We start from the raw sequence: 25,714 nt of genomic DNA on the forward strand, positions 1-25,714 counted from the left end.
GGTATAACTCAATAACAAACGTAAAATCGAATAATATACGTGACTTCATACAGTTCAGTTAATTGATACAAAATAAAACTTTAAATATTATCTCCAACACACGACAATTCGTACACTGAAACGATGCGGCTATATTTACATCGGCTTGACTTACTACTTGGAAATAACTTTACCAAAAGGAATATCAAACTACTTTCTTTGCCTGAAAGGGTTGGGCAAGCTGGTGTTTACAACATATGATACATGACGTAACCATTAACTGCCAAATATACAAGAATCAGGCGAGCGCGTGTTTATGTCACGTGATAAGTGACGTAAACGTCAAAGATACGGAGGGAGAAAGAAGTAACTTGCATATTATTTTCCTGGTTTTAAATTAATGGACAGTGAAAATTTAACTTTGAATTTTGTAATTTATATTTCTTAATTTAATATTTCAAGTTCACCATGACTTCAACGCCAAGAAGTTTGGCAGAAGAATCACTGAATGGTAAGCAGTTACTACCTGCAATGATAGATATTAAGACATCGGAACCGTCAAAAGAATTGTAGATGCATAATGGCGACGTCGAAACATGGCATATTATACTTTTAACAACATTTGTATTTGGATATTTAGTTATTCTCTGAGTCATTATTTGTAACAGTTTTACGAAATTATAAATGATACTTGAATATTTAATATGATGTACATTAGTGTCAAAGAAAATGACAAATACCAACTAACAGTAGTAAACTCCATTTATCCTTGTACAATAAATATAATTACACAAGTATGTATGAGTACAATAATTATCCGTTTGTACAGTAACATATATTAATTTTAACAGATAATTTATTCTTTATAAGAAGCTTTCAAGTAAGGAGAAACATAGTTCTGTTAAGTGTACTTTGTGTGTTTTTTGAATTTCGCGCAAAGCTACTCGAGGGCTATCTGCGTTAGCCGTCTAATTTAGCAGTGTAAGACTAGTGGGAAGGCAGCTAGTCATCACCAAACATGCTCGCCCTTCAACAGTGGGGACGTTATTATGTTATGGTCAATCTCACTATTCGTTGGTAAATGAGTACCCCAACAGTTGGCAGTGGGTCGAGTGCTTTAACCACCTGGCCATGCCAGGACGGTACTTGAATTTAAACAACTTGTGTGAACTTACTGTCAAACCAAACTGAGTTCCTTTCAGTTTTACTTGTGTACAAGTTCTACATGGATTGATAGACTTCAGTGTTACCCAGAAGTATGATATTTCTGTATTGTTGCAGTACAGTAAATGGATATAATTTATTTATGCTGTTTACAAAATATGAACACACTCTAGATTATTTACTCTAGCTAATAAATTATAGCTAACTTAAAACATAAAATACTAGTATGATAATCTTGTAATAACAGTTTTGAACTGAAAATAGAAGGATATTTTTAGACTTGGGGTGTAGACTGTCAAGACATCCTTGATCGACCATGTTTCTGTACTGTCTCACAAGTTATAAACAAATTTTTTCTACTCTGCTACTATCACTATTAGCTCTTATTAAATAGCTAGTCCATTATCAAAGGTAATAATATTATACTTATTACTAACACTACTGTTATTATTATTAACTGATACTACTAGTAATAGTAATTTAGACCTAATTAGATTACTGAGTGTGGCACCATTTACAAAATCAATTACTTGTATACAATTGTGCCTTAGCTACCTATAGGTTATATCACCTTATCTAACTTAAAAAATACTTTGATTTACCCATATGTTTTTACAACTTTCAAGTTCTAATTAGTTACATTTGTATCTGTAATGTGAGAAGAAAAACACTGAAATAGTTAGGTGATATGGCTATTGGTTTAATGTGAGAAAAAAAACATCAAGATAGGTGATATAGTCATTGGTTTAATCATAAATGTGAGAAGGAAGATGTTAAGAAATTGCTAATCTGTCATAATTGTCACTAATTTTGTGTTTCTGTGTGCTTCTGTAATCTTTTTTTAATGAATCTTGTGACTTATCTCTGTTGTGTAAGTTAGTAATAAATTCAGCTTATGTAAGTGTTGTATATTGGAACAAGCCAGTTAACTTTGGTTTATGGTTCTTGCTGGCTTTATACCAGTAACTTTACTGCTCATCTTATACTCTTGCACTTAATTTATTCAGAATCTCTATCTTTTCTTGGTAACATAATAATTTTCCTTGTTTAACTATTTGTAGATGTTATAGTCTTATCAGTATATAGATAGTGTGATTTTGAAAGTTAATTTAATAAGACAACAAGGAACCATATAGTCCTTCAAACTTTTCCACATGCACTCACCTCTGGCAAGCAATAAAAAAATTAAACTATATTCGTTTTTGGGAAAACATTTCCATCTGTAAGCTTTACTAAAGAGCCAGTTTCAACTGCTGTCAATAGCATCTTGCAACACAACCACATCAAAAAATAAAGCTGTCTTAATTGGAGTCAAGCTTGGCTTACACAAACCTTAAACATGTGTCTTCTTTTGAGAGTGTATTATAAATAAATCAGAGGCATTTATTCACTCAAACACTCTAATAAAATTGTAAACTTTCATAAGAACATATCAAAAATAAAATAAATATATTTTAACCTTTTAATGTTATATAACTCTTCCATCTCATAATTATCCTATCAACCTTTCTCTGAACCATCTCTAATAAGTCAATATCCTAACTTAGATAAGACAAACTATATCCAGTATTCCAAGTAACTAGTGTTTTGTGTACAGATAAAATATCATATTTTATACTGATATGTATAGATAAATCCTAAAATTCTATTTACTTCAGTATTAACATTTTTAGCAGCTTGAATGATGTATGTGCAAGTACCACTATGTTACAGTCCTTTTCATCATATTTTAGTAATTTGAGTGACTTGCCTACCAGTACCATTATGTCACATTTCTTATCATTACATTTTAGTAGTTTGAGTGACTTGCCTACCAGTACCACTATGTTACAGTCCTTATCATTACATTTTAGTAATTTGAGTGACACCAGTACCACTATGTGTAGTTTGAGTGACTTGCCTACCAGTACCACTATGTCACAGTCCTTATCATTACTTGCCTACCAGTTTGTCACAGTCCTTATCATTACATTTTAGTAGTTTGAGTGACTTGCCTACCAGTACCACTCAGTCCTTATCATTACATTTTAGTAGTTTGAGTGACTTGCCTACCAGTACCACTATGTCACAGTCCTTATCATTACATTTTAGTAGTTTGACTTGCCTACCAGTACCACTATGTCATCCTTATCATTACATTTTAGTAATTTGAGTGATTGCCTACCAGTACCACTATGTATAGTTTGAGTGACTTGCCTACCAGTACCACTATGTCACAGTCCTTATCATCAGTGTATGTATGTTTACCACTATGTCACAGTCCTTATCACTTGCATCAGTGTGTGTATGTATAGTTTGACTGAGTTTGTCATCATCATTACATTTTAGTAGTTTGAGTGACTTGCCTACCAGTACCACTATGTCACAGTCCTTATCATTACATTTTAGTAGTTTGAGTGACTTGCTTACCAGTACCACTATGTCACAGTTCATCATTACATTTTAGTAGTTTGAGTGACTTGCCTACCAGTACCACTATGTCACAGTCCTTATCATTACATTTTAGTAGTTTGAGTGACTTGCCTACCAGTACCACTCACAGTCCTTATCATTATGTTATAGTTTGAGTGACTTGCCTACCAGTACCACTATGTCACAGTCCTTATCATCAGTGTGTTGCCTATGTATGTCACAGTCCTTACATTACATACATTTTAGAGTTTGTCATCAGTATATGTATAGTCCTTATCATTACATTTTAGTAGTTTGAGTGACTTGCCTACCAGTACCACTCAGTGTATGTATGTAGTTTGAGTGACTTGCCTACCAGTACAGTTTTAGTCATCAGTGTGTGTTTGAGTGTATGTTTGTCACTGAGTTTGTCATCAGTATATGTATATTTGCCTACCAGTACCACTATGTCACAGTCCTTATCATTACATTTTATAGTTTAGTGACTTGCTTTACCACTATGTCACAGTTCAGTAGCCATCAGTTATGTTTACTTACAGTTTGTCACTCATCAGTGTGTATATGTATGTTTACTGAGTTTGTCATCAGTATATGTGTATATTTTTTACAGTTTGTCATCAGTATATGTATATTTCAGCCAGTTTCATCAGTGTATGTATGTTTACTTACAGTTTCACTCATCAGTGTGTGTATGTATGTTTACTGAGTTTGTCATCAGTATATGTATATTTACACACAGTTTCAGCCATCAGTGTATGTATGTTTACTTACAGTTTTAGTCATCAGTGTGTGTATGTATGTTTACTGAGTTTGTCATCAGTATATGTATATTTACACACAGTTTCAGCCATCAGTGTATGTATGTTTACTTACAGTTTCACTCATCAGTGTGTGTATGTATGTTTACTGAGTTTGTCATCAGTATATGTATATTTACACACAGTTTCAGCCATCAGTGTATGTATGTTTACTTACAGTTTTAGTCATCAGTGGGCCCAGCATGGCCAGGTGGTTAAGGCACTCGACTTGTAATCTGAGGGTTGTGGGTTCAAACCCCCATTGCACCAAACATGCTCGCCCTTTTAGCCATGGGTGCATTATAATGTGACAATCAGTCCCACTATTCTTTGGTAAAAGAGTAGCCCAAGAGTTAGTAGTGGGTGGTGATGACTAGCTGCCTTCCCTCTAGTCTTACACTGCTAAGTTAGGGATGGCTAGTGCAGATAGCCCTCATGTAGCTTTGCACAAAATTCAAAATGAACCAAAACAATCATCAGTATATGTATGTTTACTTACAGTTTTAATCATCAGTGTATGTGTGTTTACTTAAAGCTTAAGTCATCAATGTATGTTTACTTATAGTTTCTCATCAGTATAGGTATGTATGTTTTCTTGTATAGTTTGTCATCAGCAATATATATGTTTACTTAACAGTTGTTTAATATAAACAGAGTTTAACCTTTTTTATTGGTGGATAAAATATAGCTTCATTATATTACATATAGTCACTATTATCTACTGGGATTTCTCTCTTATTTTGCATTGCTGCGTTTTTATCAGTTTAACCTTGAAGATGTTCATGTTTTTGCTTGAGTTATATAATAGTATTTACAATTTATTTCTCTCACTTTTGTCCTTAATTTGAAGTTTTATAACTTATGTATACAGTCTAATGTGATGTTACATAAAACACATGTAGTTATGCTTTGTTTTATTGAAACCATTAATTGTAGTTATGTAAAACATTTGTATTTGCTGTCACATGACTAGGTTTCATCAGTAGAGCTTTAACTTTTGTCTTTCCTGTACTTTAACAGATCATAACATTGTACATGCATGGAATTAGATATTCATTGTATCAACCTGAGAGAAATTGTAACATTTAAAGGAATATTTTCAAGTAAATATGAAGAAATGTAACAAGTAGTTTTGGATGAACTTGAGTTACACAGATGTTTATTTGTTTTTGAATATTGTCCACAAAGAAGTTGAAGTACTTATACCAATATTTAATATAGAGTCATGGGTGGTGAAGTAATTATACCCATATGTAATGTAGAGTCATGGGTTGTGAAGTAATTATACCCATATGCAATGTAGAGTCATGGGTGGTGAAATAATTATACCTGTATTTAACGTAGAGTCATGGGTGGTGAAATAATTATACCTGTATTTAATGTAGAGTCATGGGTGGTGAAATAATTATACCTATATTTAATGTTGAATCATGGGTGATGAAATAATTATACCTATATTTAATGCAGAGTCATGGGTGGAACTAAACTTAGCAAGTGGAGAATGCACCCATGCCCGTTCTACTCCTGTTCCTTTTGGAGGATCCATTTTGAATGGGAACATGGAGAATCTTCTATGGGAGGCACAACGAGAAAGTAATCGTTCCTCAGCTGTAGCAAGTGGAAAATCCTCTCATGGCAATAGGTACTATTGGTACAATAGTTACTGTTCTTGCATGTATATTCTTATTCCAAGTAGGTGAATGAGTTACTATTAATACTACTGTTGTTCTTATGTATTTATAGGTATAAATGCACAAAACTATTAAGCATCCATTTTTACATTCATTCAGTGAAGGTTTCCATAGTTAACAAATGCTGTTATTTAAATTAGATTTCTGTGGAAATATATACATATGTACATATATTCTGCATTGTGTAAACAGTGTTTTCTTGGATTAGAGTAATATATACAACGATCAAAATTGAAAATATGTTAAGTGCTGTAAGTTCTGTTTATCCAGATGTGCTTCAAAAATTAATTAGCAGACCTTATTAGGATAACATCTTTTTCTAGGAAAGAAATATGTGAACTTGTAATTTCATCCAAGATAATAGTTTTTATAATTATGGAATGAAATCAATTTAAACTAGACTTTGTATTTAATGATTTAGGTTTTAAAATGTATTACTTTGTTAAGAATGAGAGAAAATTGTGTTGTGTTTTAGGTTGAGAGATATAACTATGAAGTTACAGGTGTGGTGCTTGTATTCTTCACTTTTAACTTTCCAGCCTCAGCTGCTTGATCAATGTTACTTCTTGATGACCTTGAAAGTTTGAAAACCTAGGAATCTTGTTTGTGAAAAACTTGTAAAACTTGTAAACTTGTTTGTAAAAAAGACTAATGAAATAAGTGATAATTAGAAATAGCTATAAATTACAGCTCAGATTTAAGATAATTTTCAATATCTGTTATCATACTTTAGTTATTTAAGATAATCTAAAATTTAACTGTTGATATGAGATTATCTAAAGGAATGAGTTAACAACAACAGAGCATGTGTAAGAGACTATTTTGTGTCACTACTGTAGTAAATATTAATGTATATGTATCAGGGAATAACTTTTTGTGGAACTTTTGTTCCTGTCTCAAGTGGTAGGGCATTCCATTTTTTTTGTTTTTTGTATTGTGAATAAGTGTATATAAATCTCTTACAGAGTTTTCCAACACATTATTATGTATTGTTTGACGTTTTATTTATCTTTAAATGTTGAGCTACAGACTGTGATGACATGGGTGATGCTAAAGTAAACAAGTCACAGTTTACTAGTATAATAAACTTAACTATAATTGAAATACTTAGGTATCTTTGATATCTTATTCCTTTGACTACACTGTATGATAAGTCATTTAAAACCTTCTGTGCTAGGTAGTGCTAGTTCAGTTTAAACACATGTGAAACTTAATATGGTGGAAGTGATAGTGTATTGGCATTCTTTGAATACTGTACAGAAAAGTTTGTTTTTTTTCGTTTTCAGTTTACTTAATACTGTACATTGTCAGGCTTACTTAGTGTTCTGTACATTCTGTTTTCTAAAAATATAGCTGACATGTTCTTGTATGTTAATCACTCATCTCTCTTCACTTCATGTGCTGAAAACTACAATGTTCTCTATACCATAGTAGTATATTTTGTCACATTTTTTCTGCATATTTGTTTTTGTAAAATAATATGAATCATGTTTTGTTGAGCTTTTCTAATAAAAAAATATATTCTACCAGTAAAGGTAATTATTGTTTTTGAAATTATCTTTGTAGGTGTTGTTAATGAGAAATCACTTTATTGAATTTTCCACTCCACTTTAATTAGGGCCAGTTGTTTTAATTTTCAGAAAAACAACTTCACTGGACTTTTTTTCATGCCCATGTACCCGTAGTTACCATTAACAATGTTGAAATTTATTTATGTAATAAAACATTTTCTGTTGTAAGAAACAGCAGCTAGTAATAAAAATTATTTTGCAGTAAAAGTAAACTATTACTGAAACTACTTGAGTAAATTTTTCTGTTTTTGTTTCTCTTTAAAACAGTTTCCATCAGAAATAGAAGAAACTGACGTTTAAACATGTTAGATACTGAATATGTCTGGTACAGTTATTAAAAATCAGAATAAAAGTATTTTACTGTTTGTTCCATTAACTTTTTAAAAATCTCTAATGATATTAAATTTTATTGAATAATATTCCTATGAGTTGTTATAAGCTCTTGTTGCATCTCCACTTCTCTATTTTTAGAATTATTCTGAGATGTAATTTTCTCTGTAAACATACATAACTGTGTGTAACTGCTGGCTTTTTAGGACAAAGTTCTCTACACAAAATTCAAAACAAACAATTAGAGCAACATTAATTACTCTGTTGCCCCAAAACTGTTACAGGAATAACTTCAGCTTTAGGTTTCCATCACGTTTACAGTCTTTTGGTCCAGAACCATCACAGATTCATGTATATTATTCAGGAATAGCTTCAGCTTTAGGTTTTCATCATGTTTACAGTCTTTTGCTCCAGAACCATCACAGATTCATGTTTATTATACAGGAATAGCTTCAGCTTTAGGTTTTCATCACATTTACAGTCTTTTGCTCCAGAACCATCACAGATTCATGTGTATTATTCAGGAATAGCTTCAGCTTTAGGTTTTCATAATGTTTACAGTCTTTTGCTCCAGAACCATCATAGATTCATGTGTATTATTCAGAACCATCATAGATTCATGTGTATTATTCAGGAATAACTTCAACTTTGTTCCTTTACCAAGTACTTATAATCTCTTGTCCCCAAACTATCACAGTTATTTTATATATACTGCAAACCATGGTATCTGTCCTAATGTTCATCTTTCTCCTGTTTAAATAGCTGTGCACACAAAAAAAATCTGAAGATTCATGTTTGAAATAATGGGAGAACAGACATGAATAATGTTGATGCCAAATTCTATTTCACAAGCAGGATATTCTACATTATGTTGTTGGGAATTAATCACAATATCATTCACAATTCTAAATAACTTAAATAATAAAACTATAGATTCACAGTATGTTATTATTGAATGGCCCTCAGCATGACTGAAATGTCCAACAATTACTTTTCACAGTGAGTGGTATAAGTAGCTCAGAGCCTTAGTTCTCAGGGAAACCAAGAGTGTGACACAACTAACCTTTGTAAAGTCCACAAAATTATTTAAGTTGCTAGATTAACTTAAATTATTCTTATCAGTAAGATGGATATTTTTGCTTATACACGAACATTCTTCAGAAATAACATCAGCTTTAGTCCATCAGGTTCACAGTCTCTCTTGCCCTCAAACCCTCACAAATACATGTATATTCTTAAGGAATAGTTTCATTTTTAGACCTTCATCAGGTTCAAAATGTCAGCATTGCTGTAATTTAAATTTTCATGTATATTTTATTCAGAAGTTGTGTAGTAGTATAATTATTAAATATTTATATTAGCATTGTTTTTGGTGAGTCAAATTAGTAGCCTATTGAGAACCAGAATTAGTTTACTGCTGAAATATATTATTTTAAATTAACAAATCATAACTCAAAATGCTCTAATGTGTTTGAGAATAATTATTTTATGCTTTAATAATGCTGTGTTAGCTGTCTCTGTTTGTAGTCTAACTTATTAATAATACTTTTGTCAATGAGTCATTGTTGATTTATATATTACACAGCACTTTGGTTATACAGACTGTTTTGTTATATTTAGTTGTATCTCCTTGATGTAAGATTAAACTAGCAGTTTGATAATGTGTATATGTTTTTGAAGTTTTAAAAGCTAAGAAAATAACATTCTTTGTTTAAAATTATAAGTATCTTTTTATTCTCAGATGACCAGTGCACAACCTATCCAGTATATGTTTCTGTTCTCCTAAGAAAATTAAAAAAATATGGTTATTATGTGTCTCAAAAATGGTTATTTCACCTTTTTTTTTCTAATTTTTGGCTATATTAGATCTTTCAAAATGTTTTGTTCATATTTTTTTCTAGCCCAAAGAGCCCTCACAGTCCAGTGAGTGAACAACCATCTAATCCTCATGAATTACTGATCATTAATAGAGTAAGGTTTTGTTTTTGTGGACTTCTTTATAAAGTAATCTAACATTTTTCATGCATTTAATTCTTATAACATTATACGTATGATTGGTGTGTGTATTTTATTTATCTTCGTATGAACACATTGTTAGAACAGCTTAGTTCACATTTGATATTACTGTTTTTACAGAGAACAAACTTAAAGTAATGGGAAGTTGCTAAGATATATAAATTGTTCATGTTTAGTTTTCTTGTTTCCATTTGGAGAGACACTTGCCTTAGTTAATGATTAAAATGGTCAGTGTATACCTAGCTTAATATATATCACTAGCAAATTAATAAGAATAAAACATGTAGTTCACCCAGTCACTTGGGTAATGAAATATATGCAATATAATTGCCTAGTAGGCCATTTAAAACCATATTTTTTTCATTCTATGTGTTATTTCAGTAAGGAAGATTACATTGTATTTGTTTTTGAGCAAAAGAAACTGACTGCAGTGCATTGTTAGTAAACATTTTGGGGTTCAGCTGCAAAAGATAGTTCCATCGCAATAGAGTGCTTAGGTTTGCCAAATAATTGCAAAGGTGATTTTCTCCTGAATGCCACTGTTCCTTGTCATTTTAATGAGTGCAAGAAAAGACTGAAATTCTTCACAGTTGTCGCTTCTGTAAGAAGTGTCAAAGGGAAGATATTCAAATCAATTTATTCAACATGGTACAATAAAATCATGCATGTATGTTATACTGACATGAGAATGCTCTAATGAACTGAAGAACAATGAACCTATACTTAGAATTTATATGTTTGTGGTGTTCATACTCCCCTCTTTAAATATCTGTTTCATTTGGTCAGTGGACGAAGTCCTGTTTTTCCCCCATGAGTTTCCATCACAGAAAGTAACATTTTTGTTCTTAATAAGTTTTTTCTCAAATTGACAGTTCAGCATATATAAAGATTGACAAATTAATGTCAACAAAAAATTTTAGAAACAGAAAAGAACTGAGAAAGTGAACAATTTTCCTGTACTGTACTCTTGAAAAGAAATGTAATTTTTTCTAGTGTTAAATATTCAGACAGACATTTAGCTATTATATGTTTAAAACCTTATTTACTCTGCCTGTTCTTTAATTGGAAATGTTTAGTTACTGAAGGTGATATGTCATCTTTTTTTACAGTTTAAAGAGAGTAGAAGGTATGTGAAGCAAATGAAAATAGATTGTATAAAGTCAAACACACATGATTCTATTATCCTGCCACTAAAATTAACTGGTAGAGTTGATTTATTTACATTTTTAGAGCTGATAATATTAAACCACAATTGAAAGTGTAAGAAAAGTTCACTACATATATCAACTTCTACAAATTGTCATTTTGTGATAATGTTAATGCCATTCTTATAGTAGAAAGTGGTTGGACAGTATATTTTACATATTTTGATACAAACTCTTGTAGTTGTACCATTTAAGTTTAATTTTGATATAGTAATTTTTTATTTTTTTTTGCTTCACCTTATGCAGTTTCAAATACTTGAAAGTGGCTAGCCTCATGATTTATATTCAGGATATGTGTTTGTAGAACAGCATGGCCAGTTCATTGGGTTATGACAAGAACAGTACTCGAATAGCACAAGAGGATTAGACTCACTGACAGGTTCAAATTACAGAACATAAATTTTTTACAAAGGTCATAACTTCTGTTCTTGCCATGTTACTAATCCTCTATAGTGAATTTTCCTACCTTTAATGCTATAAAAATTATGGTTAAAAAGTTGTTGAAACTTTCAACATATTAGTGTAATATTATAATAAAACTAAATGTATAGTTAGTCTAATAAATGAAGCAATACATTCACAGACAAAAAGAGAGAGAGAATCAATTGACTCTGATAGAAAAACAACAAGAAATACCAATTATCACTGGTCATTTTGTGTTTTAGGAAGATCTGCTTGGTAAAGGAGGGCAAGCTGTTACTGACTGGATATGGGAGTGGAGTAGCAGACCCGATCAAAGACCTCCCAAGTTAGTTTTTCTATTCTATATATATCATAGAAAATTGAAACTGTGATTAATAATTATATTTATCATTAATTTAATTGTGGCTTTCCAATACTGATTCAAAGAAAATAAAATAATATATTAATTTCAGTAATAGTTTGTTTACTTGAAAGAAAAGTGTCTGTCTATGTAAGGAAAATAGAAACAATATGAATTTGGGTTTTGAACCAAGAACATATTGTGTTTAGTTAAAATGTGTTCAGTTGTATCATAGAAAAACCTTAAGTTGTAATGAATGAATTAAAAATGATTGGGTGCTGGAAGTTTGAACAAAATTACATAGATTTTTGTAAGGAGGAAAATAGACAATGTCCAAGTTATTACCAGCTAATATTATTTTACTTGTTAGGAAATATGTTTATAGAAATTCTACCAGGTCATTTAGAAAGGTATCATATTACTACAGATAGTTGGCATGTATTCAGAAAGGGGGACTAGTATTGTTATTTGATAACGTTTGTTTCCCCCTTGGTGTGGATTTCTGCATGTGGTGAGGAGACCTCACAGAAAAGGTTCTGTTCTTTTGGTTTACCTTCTCTGGTATCTAAACATCCACCCACGTGTTTGCTGTGGGTGGTAACTTGTGAAGGAAAGGAGAGTATCTTGATGTTCAACCCTAATACACCACTTTGGCCTTACATTCCTGTAGATGAGCAGTCTAGAGGTGACCCCCCTCCAGGGTCATTCAGCTGGTTCACTAGGACTAGAGTCAGCCAAGTACCAGTGTTGGTGTTTGGGTATAGTGCTCACGGAACCCTGGTGTTGCTGTAATGTTTGGCATTGCAGTGCATCCCCTTGTAGGGTTCCATGGTTGGACAGTGAGTACTGAAATGATTTTATTATGGATACCCCCATTCATAAACAATAAATAGATAAAACTTAGAAAAAAAAATGATAATTGATAAACAATCATAAATGAATGAATGTTCAACAATCACCATCACAGTCGGATCCTGTACCTAGATTTCTCTTTTGCATTTGTTATCTGGTAAATCCTTAGGGCAGATGTCTCCCTTTTCATTCAGAATGGATTAGAGAGGTTTATTGGATCCCACAAGTCAGTAAGGAAGCTGTATTTAGGAGACATTTTGGTGGAAACATCTTCACCAAACTTATCTTGAAGTCGAGGGCCATGGAGGATATACCCATCAAGATTACTCTCCATACAACTTTGAATTCTTTCAGGGGAGTTATAGTTGAGAAGGATTTAAAGAACGTTCCCTGGTTGGAGATCCTAGCTGATTTTTCCAGCTAAGGCGTTTTGCACTGTATCAAATCTCTGCTCACAAAGACGGAATTATGCTGTCTACTAATGTGCTGATTTTAATGCTTACATCACCACTTCTACCTGCCACCATCAAAGCAGGATATCTGAACTGTAAGGTACAGCCATATATTTTTAATCCTCTCACATGATTCTAGTGTCAGCAGTTCAGTCATTTGAATACATCATGTCGTGGATCTTTAACATATGCTCATTGTGGTGTCAAAGGCCATGACACCTGAATGTGAACTGGAATCACAATATATTGACTGTAGTAGTTCACAACCCTCTTACTTTCATTTTTGCTCTAGGTGGGTGAAGGAAAAAGAGGTACAGCATTTGAAAATGGTTCACAATATTTCTTAGAATAGTTTTCCAATTATGTGAAGAGTCTTTTACCCTCCTTGGTTGAGAGATGTGACAAGTAGACATCTACTTCCATCTTTGTCCCCACCACTCCTTCCAGTGACTCTTCATTTCCTTTGGCTCCAGGTTGTGGCATTTTCTTAGGTCAATCTTCTTTTCCAGCCCCTAGATGCAAAACAATAATCATTCACATCTTCGGTCACTGAAATTTTTGTCTACTGACAGAGACCTGCCCACTCGATCCAGGGCGGGATACATGGAAGTCGATAGATCTTCTTCCAATAAAGAAAAACACATGGTTGAAAACAGAAGGTTTCTCTGCCCAATTTTCCTCCACTTGAGTAAAAATGGGTACTTTGATACAGTGGAGCTGTTGAGGTATTCATTTGAATATAGACAACATCAAAGATTTGATTTATTCTTATCATCCTATGTATGTCTACTTACAAGAAACATTTCTTAAACTTGCTGATGCAGTCACCTTTTGCTCTCTCCTCTGGTCAGTCAATCCCACCATAACCTATTACCATCCCCAAATGTGACATTTCTCTGAGTCATCTGAGGAAAGTGGGTACTCCCGCTTGAAGTACCATCTTCTATTTGCTGAACATCTTTCGATCTATCCTTCCATTTCCGTTTATACAGATGGCTTAAAATCAAGTGACTCTGTGGGTTTTCCATGGTTTGTTGTAGTTTAGTGGTTGCACACAGGATTACCTCTACAGCTTCTGTGTTCACTGCTGAATTGTAAGCCATTTCTCTTGTCCTGGATCATGTAGAAGCTATGCAGTACAAGAACTGAACTATTAATACCAACTCGCTTATCTCTGTACTGGCTCTTGAATCATTACATGTTTATTCTCTTCCTGTTCTCGGTGATATTCAAAGCCGACTGGCCCATTTCTCTTTATCATCCATTTGTATCCAGTTCTTCTGGATACCAGCCCACATTGGTATTTGCAGGAATGAACTTGCTGACACCTCAGCTAAGTCTGTCTCCTCTGTTGCTGTCATGGCAGTGCCTGTCCCATACATGGACTACTGTCCTGTATTCAAGGCTTGGCTCCATACCAGTTGGAGTAAGCAATCTGATGACAAGCTTTTCCAGATCAAACCTTTTGTTACTTGTTGGCCATCTTCCTTCTGTAAAGATCAGAAGGAAATTTTTTCTGGCTAGGCTATGCATTGGTCACAAGTTTTTAAGTAATCATTTTCTTTTATCTGGGACTGATGCACCAATGTGTGGTCTGTGTGACACACAAGTCACAATATCCCACATTTTACTATTGTGCCATTGTTATGAGCATGAGCAATGGCACCCTTTTAGACATGTTTTACCATGGGTTCACCCTAATGCTGAACAGTGTCATTGGTAATGTTTTTAAATTTTTAAGGGCTATTTGGCCTTTTAATTCTGCTTAAGTTTTTAATTTGAAACCTGGCCTTTGTTTCAACATGATTCTTTCTTTACATATTTTAATAATTTTACTTTTATTTTTTATTTTTACCAGTTGTTTGGTGTAGATAGCCTAGTTGATTTATACCAATAAATGCCAAGCAACCAACCATTTGTTTCATTCTATCTAAACATGGGTAATGCAGTATATTTGAATATGTGGACATTTAGAAAGCTTTAATGGGATACTACTTAAAAGAATGTTTAAAATAGGTTATTTCTGTTGGGCAGGGGATAAATTAGTTATATGGTATAAGTGGAAGAAGAATCACAATGAATTGATGTTACAAATGATATACCACAGGAAGAATCACAATGAATTGATGTTACAAATGGTATACCATGGGAAGAATCACAATGAATTGATGTTACAAATGGTATACCATGGGAAGAATCACAATGAATTGATGTTACAAATGATATACCACAGGAAGAATCACAATGAATTGATGTTACAAATGATATACCACAGGAAGAATCACAATGAATTGATGTTACAAATGGTATACCATGGGAAGAATCACAATGAATTGATATTACAAATGATATACCACAGGAAGAATCACAATGAATTGATGTTACAAATGGTATACCACAGGAAGAATCACAATGAATTGATGTTACAAATGGTATACCACAGGAAGAATCACAATGAATTGATGTTACAAATGGTATACCACAGGAAGAATCACAATGAATTGATGTTACAAATGGTATACCACAGGAAGAATCACAATGAATTGATGTTACAAATGGTATACCACAGGAAGAATCACAATGAATTGATGTTACAAATGATATACCACAGGAAGGATCACAATGAATTGTTGTTACAAATGGTATACCACGGGAAGAATCACAATGAATTGATGTTACAAATGGTATACCATGGGAAGAATCACAATGAATTGATGTTACAAATGATATACCACAGGAAGAATCACAATGAATTGATGTTACAAATGATATACCACAGGAAGAATCACAATGAATTGATGTTACAAATGGTATACCATGGGAAGAATCACAATGAATTGATGTTACAAATGATATACCACAGGAAGAATCACAGTGAATTGATGTTACAAATGATATACCACAGGAAGAATCACAATGAATTGATGTTACAAATGGTATACCACAGGAAGAATCACAATGAATTGATGTTACAAATGGTATACCACAGGAAGAATCACAATGAATTGATGTTACAAATGGTATACCACAGGAAGAATCACAATGAATTGATGTTACAAATGGTATACCACAGGAAGAATCACAATGAATTGATGTTACAAATGGTATACCACAGGAAGAATCACAATGAATTGATGTTACAAATGGTATACCACAGGAAGAATCACAATGAATTGATGTTACAAATGATATACCACAGGAAGGATCACAATGAATTGTTGTTACAAATGGTATACCACGGGAAGAATCACAATGAATTGATGTTACAAATGGTATACCACAGGAAGAATCACAATGAATTGATGTTACAAATGGTATACCACAGGAAGAATCACAATGAATTGATGTTACAAATGGTATACCACAGGAAGAATCACAATGAATTGATGTTACAAATGATATACCACAGGAAGAATCACAATGAATTGATGTTACAAATAGTATACCACAGGATTCTATTCTAAAATTCTCACTATTTCTTATTTTAATCAAAGGCATTGATAATGGACTAAGCAGTGAATTTGCAAAAAATATTAAATTAATAGGTATTTCAGTCAAGATGCTGAATTTGTGCTGAAAGATTTGGACTCTTTGGTGAGCTGGACTAATACTGTCAGATTTCTTTAATGTTTTAATAAAAGAAGTTATGACAACATTAGTAAATAGGCTTGCAAATTTATACTTCATGAACGTTGTTTTGGTTTTAATAATGGAATCTCCATAATCCAGCTATGCAGATTTTGAAAATAATATTCAATTTTTTTTGTGTCATGTAAGGATTTTTACAAATTTGGAAGAAAAAGATCTCTTTCTTAGATCAAATTATTATTTTGTTCATTGCAACATTTTTTAGTATTATGTTTGTTAACAAAAATACAGACAAATGCAATAAAAGGGAAGAACATTGATGTCAAATAAACATTAATTCTCTTTGTGTTTTTGTTTTTTTTGTGAAATCTATGTATTGTGGTCTTTCCTTTATGTACTGCATCAAGAACATCTTGTTTGAATAACCATCAGTAATCAACCATCATGCTGATGTTCCACCTTCCCTGATGCCTTGATGAAATCTTTCCGCTTGTTCTTCAGGAAAATAATCAATATGTGAATGTCAGAGATAAGCTTTCAAGCTCTTATTACAATCAACTCTTTATTGAACATTTTATTGAAAATATTTGTCAATAAGTCAATTCACTCTTCTTATTCAGTTTTTCTCATTGACCTTTCAAAATTGTTTATCTGAAGTCTATTTCTAAGTTGTGGTTCATGAGACACTTCAGGTTGAAAACAATGTCTGTCATCATTTCTGTTGACATCAGGTTCAGAGCAGATTAAATTTTATCAATAAAGTGTGGTGAATTAGGTACAGGTACATCAGGTCCATGAGCAACAGGTCTTATAGGAGACTGAAGGTGAAGTAGGTACAGGTGCATCAGGTCTTATAGCAGACTGAAGGTTCAGATAAAAAAAATTCCTTTTTATTTTGAGTGTTGTATCCATGCATGTCATGTGAGCAAAAATAGTAGTCATCTCTTTGGAATTCCAAAAGGCATTTAGTCCATTGTCTCAACTCTTTGACACAAATGGTGCAAACTTTGTGTGGAGCCCATGATTTGTCTTTGGGCCCAAGTTTTATTTTCAAATGTGTGTAATTATGCTTTTTTGACAATTTCTGTAGTGTTTTGCCTTTGTTTCTTAACACCAGATTTACCCCAAATATAACATAATATGTTTGGGTTGTTCACGTAACTTCTTGTTACTGCAGCAGTAAACAAGTAATATAATGAAGAGAAAAATATAATGTAAAAGTATACAAACAAACAAATACCATCCAAAAATGATGCATCGTGTGGCCTATTAACTCTTGATATACTTGTAGTATGTTTCTAATGGGTTCTAGAACAATCAGTAAGATTCTCACATCATAATTGGTTTATAGAAATCTATAGCAACTGGTTGTCAGTTATTTAAGCATAACAAAATGTGACCTGATTTCAATGAAAATGATTCACTTATGTAAAAGTACATATGACAATTTTTGAAAAATTCATAGATGATGGAGAAAAATGGATATCATTTTTTGGAATTAGTGTACATGATTTACTATAGAACATATATAAATATCTAGAAAATAAAACTATTGCAGGCCTTCCGTATTATTGTGGGCTGGTCAAGGGAGCTCTTACATAGTATTAAAAAGGGAAAAAATCTGGTCTTCTTTTACTTTCTAAATCCTGCTACGTAACATGCATTTACTTAGAATAAAGCAAGTAGGATTTTTGATCATATAAGTAGATGTATTGAGTACAAGTCAACTTCTTGCTTACAGGTTAGGTATGCTTATCACAAGGTTTTGCAAACTATCTGAAAACATTTTAACACAGAAAATCTGATTTTTACAAAGTGTTTCTGCATCACCTACTAACCCTCTCTGAATCTTGTATGTCACAATGTATCTTGAATGCAGCTTTAGTTCATATTAAATATTTATGGTGTCCAAAAACAAATTCTGTAGTTTTGTATAAATTAGGAACTAAAATTATCAATATTGACAAGCTAGAGCATAAAGTAAGATTCTTCTACTGTTTCTGTTTTATGAGATATTAACATATTTATTGAATCAACCCAGGTGGCCCTGCCCAGCCTTTAAATTTATGAAAATACTTGCTTATGTAGACTGACTTTGCCTATTGATGTGTGTATAACAAATTGAAAGCTCAGTGTCCCCTAGTGGCAAACCCTTTTTTTTCCTGCTACATTCCAAGCAGTAAGGTATCAGTGAGTTTGAAATTTCATATTTTTTTAGACCAAGTACAGCTTAGTTGCTAAACCTGATCAATTACAGTGAAATTCTGTGGTATTTTTGTTATTTAAAAATGCATATGTATAAAAAACAAAATATTTTGTTTTGCATGAGAAATTTAACAAGGCTTAACAAATTACAGCTAATGAGTACAAAGTTAGTAAGTGGAAAAGATCATTGTTGTCTACTCTTCTTTATTTACTATTATTCTATGTTTTAAGAAGAATAACTAAAAGTTTAGAACTTATTTGTAAATAGTAGTAATGTATATACATATGTAATGTCTTATAACTGAAATTTAACTATATTTTATAAACTACTAGTCCACTAGAAGAAATATAAGACAAGTCATGTTGTAAAGGCCAGTTTTATATTCTTGGATATGATGAGTGCACATGAACTATATCATTCAACTTTTGTAATTTTAGTCAGACTGGCTGACAGGTCAATATAATAAAAATAATAAATTTTTATGTGTATAATGTTATAAGATTTAAGTTATTTAGGATAAACATTTATGGTTTTGTGTTGTTATATTTATTTTTAACCAAACTTGTACAGAGATACAGTAGTGAAAATAACAGGTAAAATATAAAGTGCTTTCAAAAGAAATGTTTCATGATTATCAGAAGGTTATGGATGTTTTCTGATTTATAAAAATATTTTTAATCTTAAAATCAAAACTACTTTATACTTTAGGTACTCACCATTTTAAAATTAAAAACCATGACAAAACATTAGTTTGAAATTTTAAAACATAATAAAGGAATCTGATATTTTGTGTATGAAAACCTTGTAATGTTTACTGGTAGTCTGCAAACTTTTGTGAAGGTACACATACATTTTAAAAATATACAGAATAACTGTTTTATAATTACTTTGGGGCTAGGTTGAATCATCCCCCCTTGCAGATTGGTGTAAAAATTCATCATCAAAAACGTTTTTTATTCTTATTGATGTTGCGTATTTTGTGTTATAGTGAATTGTAATAAACAACTTTGTGCTTTATATACTTGAAATTTCTCTCCTGTGATGGTGACTAAGAAATTTGTTATTATTATTTTTATAAATGGTGTACATCACACTTTCTTACTAGAACTATCCCAAACAGTTCTCTTTCTTCCAGTTGGTTAGTTGTAAGCTTATGGACTTAAAACATTATAATCTGAGATTGTTTTTTCCACATTAAACAAATAACTACAACCACTTTAGTGCCCTTTAGTCAAGTTTAGATATTCCATTCATGAAATTGGAAAATTCACATTCAAATATTAGACATTGATGATTCCATACTTTCAGTTCTCAGATCATAGTATATGTATGTGGCATTTAGTAAAAGGGGTAGATGATCCAAGTGTGGATCTGAGATTAATGATTTTATGCAGTATCTTAAGAACTGTCTTGAATAATATTATAGTGACACACCTGGTACAAGTTTCAGTAGCACATGGCACCTTAAATTACTTTATTATTAATAACTTAAATCTCTGTAATGAAATTTTTCCAAATCTAAAACAAATTGTATTTTTTACTACTTTTAATGAAAAAGCTAATTTGAGGAGAGTCCAAGAAATCATGAAAGGTTTCCTAATTTTGTTTAAAGTACTGCTAAAAGTGGTTTTTTAGATAACTATGAGATACTGGTAGCAAGTGTCTTGACATAGTATTGTGTGTATTATGTCTTACAGAAACAAAAAATGATGGAATCAATTGTTCCCTACATAATCCCATCTTTTCATTCTTATGTATTTAGTTAACCCTATTTTCTAATTTCATTAGATGATTACTATTAAATGTAAATGGTTGAACCATTAATTACAAATATTCCAATAAATGCATTTCTGTTAAGGGAGACTAATTAGGAAATATAATTCATATAAATTTGATCTGTGTTATATTGTAGAATTTCTTTCTGAATATTTGTATAGGTGTGTTTTAATTCAACTGGTCTAGATTCAACTGTATTTTCAACGGTAATCTGTAGTTCTACTTTTATTAGTTTTAATGCCATGTATACTTATTTTGTAATACCCTTCACTGATCTAAAGAAACTCATAGTGCATAATTTAAGTACAAATAATACCTCCATGTATGATAAAAACAATGGTGCACTTCTTATACAAAAATAAATTTTTTTCATTTCTTCAAGTTGTGAATCAAAACTTATGATGTAGAAAGTCTAAGCTGATGAAGTGAATTTCTTTATACTGGAATCATGGTGCTAATTTTAGTGTCGTCTTTAGACAGTTATGAGGTAGCTGTATATCAAAAGAGATTTGTCCTGTTTTTAATTTTCTTATAATTAATTAGTACTGTTTATGCTTGAGAGTGATTATTACAATGTAGTCTACCATATACATTAGAAAGTGGGCATTCAAGCACCCTCAAAGAACTGGCCTGAGTTTGAGACACACAAAAGTGGCAAAACGAGGACTGTTCTCTACTGAGGTTATCTCTGTATTAGTGTTCACTAATCTGCTGTCTCTCCTTTTGGGTGCTGGCATAGGGTAGGTACCATATTATTATTATGATATGGTAGATACTATATTATTATTGTAACAGGGTAGGTACAATATTATTCATGTCTTATGTGGTTCACACTTAGAACTTTAGTATGAAACTTATGTCTCCTATAATTCACCACCTGGTAGCACAGGGATACGTCTGTGGACTTGTAATGCTAGAAATCAAGTTTCATTACCTGCATTGAGCACAGTACAAATAGACCATTGTACATCTTTGTGCTTAGCTACAAACAGACCAATAATACAAAATCAACTGCCATTATTTTAGTATTATAAGGCACATGGTAACCACATTGACAAAATTATTTAAGAACATGTGTACTGTTTGTGTACATTGTTATCACTTGCTTAAATGATTGGATTTACACTAAAAGCTAAGCTATTGCACTGTTGTGATTAACAATTTACATTTCAGTGGTAGTATTAGATATGAATTTGTAACAGCTGACCAACATAAAATAAACCTTTAATTAAAAAACAAATAAGTTTATGATTTAATAACTTCATTAATATGGCTACTTACAGGTAAGTACATAGTAAATGAAACTGTTAGTACAAGGTTATATAGTGATACTAAGTTACCATTAAGCTTATTTAATGATAATTACATAGTAAATGAAACTGTTAGTACAAGATTGTATAGTGATAGTAAGTTACCAATAAGCTTATTTAATGATAATTACATAGTAAGTAAAACTGTTAGTACAAGATTATATAGTGATACTAAGTTACCATTAAGCTTATTTAATGATAATTACATAGTAAATGAAACTGTTAGTACAAGATTAGTACTAAAAGCTAAGCTATTGCACTGTTGTGATTAACAATTTACATTTCAGTGGTAGTATTAGATATGAATTTGTAACAGCTGACCATCATAAAATAAACCTTTAATTAAAAAACAAATAAGTTTATGATTTAATAACTTCATTAATATGGCTACTTACAGGTAAGTACATAGTAAATGAAACTGTTAGTACAAGGTTATATAGTGATACTAAGTTACCATTAAGCTTATTTAATGATAATTACATAGTAAGTAAAACTGTTAGTACAAGATTATATAGTGATACTAAGTTACCATTAACCTTATTTAATGATAATTACATAGTAAATGAAACTGTTAGTACAAGATTATATCATGATACTAAGTTACCATTAAGCTTATTTAATGATAATTACATAGTAAATGAAACTGTTAGTACAAGATTATATAGTGATACTAAGTTACCATTAAGCTTATTTAATGATAATTACATAGTAAGTGAAACTGTTAGTACAAGATTATATAGTGATACTAAGTTACCATTAACCTTATTTAATGATAATTACATAGTAAATGAAACTGTTAGTACAAGATTATATAGTGATACTAAGTTACCATTAACCTTATTTAATGATAATTACATAGTAAATGAAACTGTTAGTACAAGATTATATCATGATACTAAGTTACCATTAACCTTATTTAATGATAATTACATAGTAAGTGAAACTGTTAGTACAAGATTATATAGTGATACTAAGTTACCATTAACCTTATTTAATGATAATTACATAGTAAGTGAAGCTGTTAGTACAAGATTATATAGTGATACTAAGTTACCATTAACCTTATTTAATGATAATTACATAGTAAGTGAAACTGTTAGTACAAGATTATATAGTGATACTAAGTTACCATTAACCTTATTTAATGATAATTACATAGTAAATGAAACTGTTAGTACAAGATTATATCATGATACTAAGTTACCATTAACCTTATTTAATGATAATTACATATTAAGTGAAACTGTTAGTACAAGATTATATAGTGATACTAAGTTGCCATTAACCTTATTTAATGATAATTACATAGTAAGTGAAACTGTTAGTACAAGATTATATAGTGATACTAAGTTACCATTAACCTTATTTAATGATAATTACATAGTAAATGAAACTGTTAGTACAAGATTATATCATGATACTAAATTACCATTAACCTTATTTAATGATAATTACATAGTAAATGAAACTGTTAGTGCAAAATTATATAGTGATACTAAGTTACCATTAAGCTTATTTAATGATAATTACATAGTAAATGAAACTGTTAGTACAAGATTATATAGTGATACTAAGTTACCATTAAGCTTATTTAATGATAATTACATAGTAAGTGAAACTGTTAGTACAAGATTATATAGTGATACTAAGTTACCATTAACCTTATTTAATGATAATTACATAGTAAGTGAAACTGTTAGTACAAGATTATATAGTGATACTAAGTTACCATTAAGCTTATTTAATGATAATTACATAGTAAATGAAACTGTTAGTACAAGATTAGTACTAAAAGCTAAGCTATTGCACTGTTGTGATTAACAATTTACATTTCAGTGGTAGTATTAGATATGAATTTGTAACAGCTGACCAACATAAAATAAACCTTTAATTAAAAAACAAATAAGTTTATGATTTAATAACTTCATTAATATGGCTACTTACAGGTAAGTACATAGTAAAGAAACTGTTAGTACAAGGTTATATAGTGATACTAAGTTACCATTAAGCTTATTTAATGATAATTACATAGTAAATGAAACTGTTAGTACAAGATTATATAGTGATAGTAAGTTACCAATAAGCTTATTAAATGATAATTACATAGTAAGTAAAACTGTTAGTACAAGATTATATAGTGATACTAAGTTACCATTAAGCTTATTTAATGATAATTACATAGTAAATGAAACTGTTAGTACAAGATTAGTACTAAAAGCTAAGCTATTGCACTGTTGTGATTAACAATTTACATTTCAGTGGTAGTATTAGATATGAATTTGTAACAGCTGACCAACATAAAATAAACCTTTAATTAAAAAACAAATAAGTTTATGATTTAATAACTTCATTAATATGGCTACTTACAGGTAAGTACATAGTAAATGAAACTGTTAGTACAAGGTTATATAGTGATACTAAGTTACCATTAAGCTTATTTAATGATAATTACATAGTAAGTAAAACTGTTAGTACAAGATTATATAGTGATACTAAGTTACCATTAACCTTATTTAATGATAATTACATAGTAAATGAAACTGTTAGTACAAGATTATATCATGATACTAAGTTACCATTAAGCTTATTTAATGATAATTACATAGTAAATGAAACTGTTAGTACAAGATTATATAGTGATACTAAGTTACCATTAAGCTTATTTAATGATAATTACATAGTAAGTGAAACTGTTAGTACAAGATTATATAGTGATACTAAGTTACCATTAACCTTATTTAATGATAATTACATAGTAAATGAAACTGTTAGTACAAGATTATATAGTGATACTAAGTTACCATTAACCTTATTTAATGATAATTACATAGTAAATGAAACTGTTAGTACAAGATTATATCATGATACTAAGTTACCATTAACCTTATTTAATGATAATTACATAGTAAGTGAAACTGTTAGTACAAGATTATATAGTGATACTAAGTTACCATTAACCTTATTTAATGATAATTACATAGTAAGTGAAACTGTTAGTACAAGATTATATAGTGATACTAAGTTACCATTAACCTTATTTAATGATAATTACATAGTAAGTGAAACTGTTAGTACAAGATTATATAGTGATACTAAGTTACCATTAACCTTATTTAATGATAATTACATAGTAAATGAAACTGTTAGTACAAGATTATATCCTGATACTAAGTTACCATTAACCTTATTTAATGATAATTACATATTAAGTGAAACTGTTAGTACAAGATTATATAGTGATACTAAGTTGCCATTAACCTTATTTAATGATAATTACATAGTAAGTGAAACTGTTAGTACAAGATTATATAGTGATACTAAGTTACCATTAACCTTATTTAATGATAATTACATAGTAAATGAAACTGTTAGTACAAGATTATATCATGATACTAAGTTACCATTAACCTTATTTAATGATAATTACATAGTAAATGAAACTGTTAGTGCAAAATTATATAGTGATACTAAGTTACCATTAAGCTTATTTAATGATAATTACATAGTAAATGAAACTGTTAGTACAAGATTATATAGTGATACTAAGTTACCATTAACCTTATTTAATGATAATTACATAGTAAGTGAAACTGTTAGTACAA

At 30.8% G+C, this 25,714-nt stretch overlaps 1 protein-coding gene across 2 annotated transcripts in view; it reads left to right on the top strand.

Moving 5' to 3' along the window:
- Window positions 1-264: 264 nt before the first annotated feature.
- The window catches only part of LOC143223764 (BCL2/adenovirus E1B 19 kDa protein-interacting protein 3-like), a 33,746-nt gene continuing 8,296 nt past the window's right edge, over window positions 265-25,714 (top strand). Inside the window, exons 1-5 of one of the 2 annotated variants that reach the window (XM_076452167.1) lie at window positions 265-490; window positions 5,820-5,994; window positions 9,846-9,915; window positions 11,831-11,913; window positions 21,399-21,542. In XM_076452167.1, the coding sequence (XP_076308282.1) occupies window positions 448-490; window positions 5,820-5,994; window positions 9,846-9,915; window positions 11,831-11,913; window positions 21,399-21,542 (515 nt within the window). In that variant the 5' untranslated portion in view covers window positions 265-447. The remainder of the gene's footprint in view (window positions 491-5,819; window positions 5,995-9,845; window positions 9,916-11,830; window positions 11,914-21,398; window positions 21,543-25,714) is intronic. The other variant, XM_076452168.1, reaches the window with a different exon arrangement.

Source organism: Tachypleus tridentatus, chromosome 8, assembly GCF_004210375.1.
Source record: "Tachypleus tridentatus isolate NWPU-2018 chromosome 8, ASM421037v1, whole genome shotgun sequence".
Taxonomy (NCBI): Eukaryota; Metazoa; Arthropoda; class Merostomata; order Xiphosura; family Limulidae; genus Tachypleus; species Tachypleus tridentatus.